Genomic DNA, 7,558 nt, shown 5'->3' with positions numbered 1-7,558 from the left:
AATTGAACGCTTTTTGCACTATTTGCAGTTGTTCAGAAGTTTACTGAAACTGTGCGATTCACAACTGTTCTGTTCTCATGGGTTGTTGATTCAGTTAAGCAGTAATTGCTTTTACAGGAGAGGCTGGAGGTGCGTCTTCTCAGTTTTCACAGCCACAGCTGCATCTAAGGGTACTCTTTTTGTCTACAGGCCAGGGAGCTGGTAAGTATTTCTTTGTGTGTAGAGTGGACAGGGATGTTTCCCCAGAATGGAGAGGCAGGTGGGCACACAAGGATAAGATCAGCAGCCGAATGATCCAGTAAGGGAAGGGGAGGAGAACCGTTGGAACCGTAGATTCATATCAGTTGTGTGTGGAATCTGGCAGTTACAATTACTACTTGTATAACATAAGTACAGTTACATCATGAACATTCCCACACATGCATGTACACAACAGAGAGATAGAAAGAACGCAACCTGAGAGGACATAAGGATCAAAGTACCTCCACAAAACTACATAAGTGTCAACAAGTCCCCAGCCACCACTCTTTTCTTTATATTTTGTTATGAAAATGAGAAATATGTGCAGGGATTTATTGAAACATCCAAACATACACGAAAATACTGTGCACAATACAATTAACTTGAAAGGCAATGTTTGGTATGACCATCTTTATTCTTCAACACAAGCTTTGGTGTAATTTCTTTAATAGTTCTCCACGCCTCTTGAAGGACCTTCAAAGGTCTTCTTTGGGTGTTTCTGCCTTTTCTTCTGCTCTCTGTCAAGATGATCCTGCGCTGCTTTAATAATGTTGAGCGTTGAGGTTCAGGCTCTGAGGAGGCCAATCTTTTGGGGCTCACTGCCATGCTGAAAATGAAACAGTTTCCGATCAAATGGTTTCAAAATGTTAATGCGTGGTGGATCAAAACCTGACAGTAGTTGACGAGGCTTCAGTCAACAGTAGATGGATCAACTCAAGGGCCGGATGCATCGCTCAGGTCCAAATTTGTTATCTTTGGCAATTTTCATAGATTCGACTAAAGAAATGGGAATAAATCATGTGTTTTTGCCACAGACTGCTGATTAAAAAGGGCCTTAAGATACAAGTTAAATTTGGTTCTTTGCTAAGTTGTCTGTTATGAGCAGATGAAACACTGGCCCATCGTTCATACCTCAGTGTTAAGTGACCTAACAAAAAAACTAAACTAAACAAAAAAAGTAAGAAATAGCCCCCTGAAAATGTTCAGGTAGCTAGACTGGACTGAAAATGAGTGTAGGAAAAAAAAAGTTATAGTCTAGAAGGAAAAATACAAAGAAATGAGGGGCGGTTCAAGAGTTTTGCACAGCTGTGAAATAAAAAAAACGCATAACAAGTCATAATGTATAATTCAAAGACAGTTATTTTTACTTCACAAACGCAGGCAGTTATGCAGATTTTTCACTCTATAAACTCAAATCTGTTCATATAAATGTAAAACTGCTGCTCACTCTGCTGTGGAAACTCTGAGTATCACCTCCGGTTGAAGTTAGGTTAAAAGACACTTCATTAGTTTGGTATTTTGCTGGTGTGTGTGTGTGTGTGTGTGTGTGTGTGTGTGTGTGTGTGTGTGTGTGTGTGTGTGTGTGTGTGTGTGTGTGTGTTTTCACAAAGATCAAAAGGAAGAAGGAAGCGCTTGATCGCCCTACGGGGGAGTAGCTCTGGGCTAGAGGTTACTGTACACTGTATATGCTGCTTACTGGCAGAGGCCAAGTTCATTGTTGCTCACACACCGCTGCATGTGACTGTCGTTCGCAGACCACAGACGGCAGCTGACACTCCTGCTCCTACACCAGCTTTTCTTATCGCATGGCTCTGTTTACTCTGCGCATATATACGTGAGAGAAAGTCTGCCTGAAGCTGAGCGCAAAAACTGGAGATGTACTGGTTCGAGCAAGGTCTGTGCGTCCTGCCAGCGTTCCTGGTCGTCTGGTCTTCCGCTACTTTCATTATTTGTTATATCATCGCGATTTACAGGCACGACGTCGATGTAATCTTCCCGTACATAAGGTAAGTTTATTTGAAGAGCTCACACAAAGCAGCCTTTCTCTCATGCTCAACCTGATTCGGAGCCGTGGAAAACGTTTCATGAGAAAACGTCTTAGTTTCGGTTTCTTCCGCTATAACAAACACCAGCTGCGTGTAGCCTGCACATCTGTTTATTGTAGGAGACTAGCGCAAATCTGTTCTTTCACTTCGCTTTCATTAGAAGACTTTTATGTTAAGAAGAGGCAACTAAATGTTTAATATTGTACAAAACACAGTCACACAACCCACGTATTGTACGTTTAACCCGAACTGAAAATCTGCACGGGTCTTTACTCTTTTTCTTTTTCTTTTCAGCGACACAGGTGTCAGCCCCCCAGAAAGCTGCATTTTTGGTCTGATGACTTTTATTTCTGCATGTGCAGGTATTTGAAATTCCAGTGTGGACATCTGCAGTGTGAACTGACTCTTTTTAGGCAACTCTGGGCTTTCCCTAAGGAGGAAGCATGCTTTCCAAAGATGCTTCTCACATTTCCCCTTTTTTAAGAAAATGAAAGTACAACTCATGGATTAGGGTAAATGTGTAGGTTTGCACACTCTCGTGACTCTCTGTGTTTTTTGCACAGGTGTGGGCACAATTTATGCCAGATACAAGCACGTGGAATTGCTGAGGGAGGACGCCACTAATGTGAGCGCACGCCTCAACAAAGTAGCGCTTTGGCTTGGTGTGATCTCATGTTTTGGCATGTGCATTGTTGCTACTTTCCAAGTATGTACTCACATTAAAATCACATTTAACACATCACAACTAATTCAGTGTAATTACAAGTTGTGCCTTTTCTTTTCTTTTTTCTTGATTGCAGGAAACAGTAGTGCAAGTAGTCCATGATATTGGAGCATTTCTGTTTTTTGTCTTTGGCATTGTGTACATTATCCTCCAGTGTTTTATATCATTTCAAGCCCATCCGTATGGGTGCTCCAAGTATGTGTTTTGTGTGCGGGTCACTATCACCATCCTTGCTGCTGTTGCATTTGTACCCAGTATCCTTTTTGAGATTTGTGATTTAACTTTCTGATGATGATGATGAAGCTTTTATATATCAGGACTTAGAAAAATAAGTCATCTGGTCCTTTTTAGGTTTGAAAGTTATTTAAATATAACTTTAGATGAACAATAATATGTGACATATTATACTGTCATTATTTACTTATTTATATATATTTATATTATTTACCTCACACCTGACAATGACTGGTTATTTATTAACGTTTGATATCAGCACCTGGCTGCTACTTACCATTTTAATTTCTATGGAAGCAGTGAAGGTGTACTTAGTTTTTCATGCACTGCTTTTGTGTTGTTGCTCAGTTTTTTTAAAATGAATAATAGCACTGTGTATCATGTTATGTTCTATTCACTTGAAATTAGCCAAGACAAAGTTTGTTTCTATAGCACATTTTAAGCCACCTTAGTTGTACATAATATGCAGTATAAATAACAGCCAAGGGTTTTAAAATGATTGAGAGACTGGGCAGCTCTTATGTGAAACAGCAAGTTGTTATAACGATTAAGAGCCACCACTGAAAAGAGTCTATCCCCTGTGCTTTTAAGCCCGGATTAGGACTTATTTAAGAGCAGCTGGTTTAGAGGCCTCAGTGCTCTGGTAGGATTGCAAGGTTTCAAAAGTGTGGCACCAAACCCTTGAGACTTAAAACCAAGTAAGAGAATTTTAAACTGAATACTGAAATGGACTGGAAACCAGTCTAAGTAGGCCAGTGTGGGTGTAATGTGTTCACGTCGTTTCTTTCCCGTCAAAAGGCGAGCAGCTGCATTTCGAAAAGCTTGCAGGCAATAAAGTAATGACTGATCAGAGCCAACATATAAAGAGTTTCAGTAATCTAAATAAGAAGTAATAAAAGCAAAGTCAGACTGTATTTACATAATTTTAACCCCTGCTGAGGGCCGGCAGACTTTTTATTACAACCTGATATATAAACTTTTTTTTTGACTTTATTTTTCTCTTGGCAATATGTAAATGTATGACCTGCAGAATATTATGATTAGTGTCATTTCCTGTATCGACTCAGTGTTTTCCTTCACGGATAACTCAGCTGTCATCTGTGCATTTTACGTGAAACAAACGGAGCTGCACAGACAAAAGCATGACAAGGTAGGCCACAGTGTGTCAGCACATTGCATCAGATCACAGCACAGATCAGGAATAAAACGTATAGTGTCAAAATAGTGACATAAAGTGTCAAAATGTGGGAAATGTTTGGGGGTTTTTTTTGGGGGGTCTAATACATAGATCCAACAAACATTCCCCAACATGTCAGTGATGATTTTTGGTAAATTTACTATTGGCATTAAATGGAAGTGTGTGCATAACACAAACTTCTCACTGCCATGAGTCAGCTAAAAGAACTAGAAACCTTTTGTGGAAGTTAAGAGAGTCTGAAAAGAAGCAGCAGAGAAAAACAAATGGTGATGCAAATAATGTTCAAACGCCAATATCAGATAATATGTGAGAACTGTTTACCGTTGCCATTGTCCATTGTTCATCTGCGCTGCCTAAATGTGAGAAGTTGTGCAAAAAAGTATTCTAACAGTAAACTAGTCGAAGTATATTTGGCATCATTGGACAGAAAGTTCCAACATTTATGGACCAAAAATTATAATAATCATTATTAGATGCATAGAATTTTCTGATTTAAGCGTCTGTTTCCATCGTGCAGGACTATCCCTTCCATGTAGCCAGTGCAGTATGCGAGTGGATTGTTGCCTTTACCTTTGTCTTCTTCTTCTTCACATACATTCATGATTTCAAGGTCAGTATCTCACTGTCACACATAGTATATAGTTTTTTAATATATATTTATTCATTTGCTAAAATTCTTCTTTTTTTATTCTCCTACAGTTCTTTACCTTACGGGTGAAAGCAGAACTTGAGGATTAGTCTTGGAACATTTTGGGCCACAAACATTAAGATAAATAAGTATTTACATTTTATGTATGTATCTTTATTCCTGTCCAATTTCCCCTGGCTGAAATTTTGGTAGAATACAGTAGATACTTAAAAATATATCTATTTATGCATTTTAGTACAACTGGCTGTCTGTCACGTGTGACAGATGGAAAAACTATGCAAATACTGTATTATTACATTGTTTTTACACAAACTATTTTCAAGTGTACTTAATGTTGCCTGCTTACTTTGCACTTTGCTGTTGCCACACCAGCATGACACATTCTGTGAGAGCTCTGACTTTACATAGGAGAAGTTCATCACACAGTAAGCACATGATCGGTGCACTCGGGGCTAGATGACAATACCACTCAGACCACTCAGTATGTCTGTGGCTACTTGGCAGTCTGACCTGTCTTTGACTGACAGTAAATGTGTACTAGTTGTTGGTTTTGTGCAGAGGTTTATGAATTCCCAGTTTTATTGGATGACCACATTATTGCAACATCAAATTAAGGAGGAAAACCTCCTGCTGTGGATGCTCAGATTCAGAGTTTTGGTTTCGGTATTTGAATCTGTCCTCTCCACATTGTTGACTCATGAAAAGTCCAACATGGTGTTTCTGACTGACATGAGTTACTGTATACTGTTCACGTTCTCAGTCATGCTAGCAGACACTCTAATATCATCTCTGGTGCTGCTACAAATGTAGATTTTCATACAGGTAATAGGAATTATGCTACTTTTTATTAGGAATTATACAATATGAACTGAAAGTAAAGCTGGAATTCTGGAGGTTCATTCAATAGGGCTTCTGGCTGGTTTTTCACTTGCAACCTTACATCGTACGGTTTTAATCTAGGCAGAAGTTTCTGGTACCAAGTATGGATCTTGTACCTAGTAAGAAAAATGTGTTTTTTTTAAGTGTGTAAGGTATGAGTCATGGATCATTTTAGGTGTGCAGGCTGACTTCAAAGTAAGGATGGCAAACTTTAGACAACTTTGATCTTAAATGAGCTGGACCAGTGGAATTACATGATAAATATGTAAAATCATAGAAAAGCTTTTGGTAATTTATTACCCAGACAGTCTTTGTCCAGTCCGCTGTCAAAAGCTTGAATTTATATAGACGACAGTGAAAAAACAGGAACTTGCTGTCATTTTCTTGTTTATCTATGAATTTCTTTGGCGTAGTATGTCTGACAAGCTCAAAAACATATCAGAATACAGTTAAAAGTACAAAGTCTATGCACTCCATCACATTTTCCGGGCCTGCCGAGTGGCAAATTGGAGTCTTTACCAGGCCAATTCTGGCCCCAGGCCTTATGTTTGACACCCCATACATAAAGGGTGTTGGACTACACCCATCTTCCAAATACTGATATTAGCAGGTGGGTGGGGTGAGACGTTTGTGGCATTGCAGCTGGTGTAATTTGGCGTAATTTATTTATTTACTTTTAGATGTTTAGAGGAAAACATCTAAAATTAAGAGCCACCGTTTTAGCCAAAAATCAGCAAAGTAAAATCACTGGGAGACTAGAAACGGGCTGTAAAACTCTGAGAAAAATGTGTGATTTAGAGATTGTTACATAAAAGGAACAAGGGAAGATATTAACAAACTAGAAGGCTACTTGAAAGTTTCATTACCTTTAATCTCTCAGACAGAGAGACATGCAAACTGAGAAAAGTGGTCAAGTTTTAGCGGAGCAGCAGGCACATACTTCTGCTGAACTGCTCTTGACTGGAGCTGTTAATGTGGAGCTGGAATAAACGTACTGTACATTAAAGAAAATAAAAGGATCCTGCGCAGTGATGTATACCGGTTGTAACCATTTCACTACAGGTACTGTTTTTATAAGAGGGAAACATTTTACTTTTGTTTTTTCTGAACTACTTTTGTACTTTTGCTTATAAAATGAGTTACAACACAGATTGTAATGCACAGCTGAGATGCATAATAAAAGCACATATTTAAAAAAAAGAAAAGAAAAAGTGTACGAGTGTTTATTTAAGGCAGAATCACAGATCCAGCATGGTGTTTTTTCAGTACAACTCCACACTTATCTCACTTCAACTTAGCATCTGTTAAAAGACATCTTATCCCTGACAGCGATGACATGATTGCCCCTCTTTCTCAGGCTTGTACCCACAAGTTTTGAATCACATGACGATGAAGAGTCGTACTTCCTACCAACAACAAACACCACGAGAAAGACTGCAGTTCACACATCACCTACAAAAGCTAGAGCATAACTCTAGAAAACCAGGTGAAGATCAAGAGGCATGTCATTGGACTGACTGGCTGTAGAGTGTATTAGTACTCAGTGTCTTAATAGTACAGTAATTAATTTCTCTGTATCAAACATCAAAACTTAAGCAGCTTTGGGAAATTAACATTTTTCAAAGAATTTGAATATCAAACAACAAACAAATATCAAAAAGAAAATAGTTTTATTGTTATAAATTATTAGATTCAACTAAATGGATGAAAGTGCACTAGGCAGTGCTGCAGGTACGGATTTAAAGTCTTGATAAAGAATATTTTAGTCTGAACAGCATCCTCTTTTTCCATCAAGGTTACACAATAAT

At 38.6% G+C, this 7,558-nt stretch overlaps 1 protein-coding gene across 1 annotated transcript; it reads left to right on the top strand.

Moving 5' to 3' along the window:
- The first annotated feature begins 1,651 nt into the window (after window positions 1–1,651).
- Window positions 1,652–6,102, top strand: dram1 (DNA-damage regulated autophagy modulator 1). The gene is made up of 7 exons (XM_005740778.2): window positions 1,652–2,027; window positions 2,361–2,428; window positions 2,630–2,772; window positions 2,867–3,044; window positions 4,116–4,174; window positions 4,740–4,832; window positions 4,922–6,102. Exons 1-7 carry the CDS (start codon window positions 1,897–1,899, stop codon window positions 4,958–4,960), a joined length of 711 nt encoding a protein of 236 aa, XP_005740835.1. The 5' UTR covers window positions 1,652–1,896; the 3' UTR covers window positions 4,961–6,102.
- The last annotated feature ends 1,456 nt before the right edge of the window (window positions 6,103–7,558 follow it).

The sequence above is a fragment of the Pundamilia nyererei genome, unplaced genomic scaffold, assembly GCF_000239375.1.
Source record: "Pundamilia nyererei isolate P.nyererei 1_Seehausen unplaced genomic scaffold, PunNye1.0 scaffold00104, whole genome shotgun sequence".
In the NCBI taxonomy this organism is placed as follows: domain Eukaryota; kingdom Metazoa; phylum Chordata; class Actinopteri; order Cichliformes; family Cichlidae; genus Pundamilia; species Pundamilia nyererei.
Note: the sequence above shows the minus strand (reverse complement) of the source record. Positions and strands in the feature narration are given on the sequence as shown.

Bases quoted from the DNA above. Each gene is read 5' to 3' on its own strand.
- dram1 (XM_005740778.2), top strand. From the start codon at position 1,897: ATGTACTGGTTCGAGCAAGGTCTGTGCGTCCTGCCAGCGTTCCTGGTC. The intron at 2,773-2,866 runs GTATGTACTCAC...TCTTGATTGCAG, and splicing joins GCATTGTTGCTACTTTCCAA to GAAACAGTAGTGCAAGTAGT. The intron at 3,045-4,115 runs GTATCCTTTTTG...CGGATAACTCAG, and splicing joins TGCTGTTGCATTTGTACCCA to CTGTCATCTGTGCATTTTAC.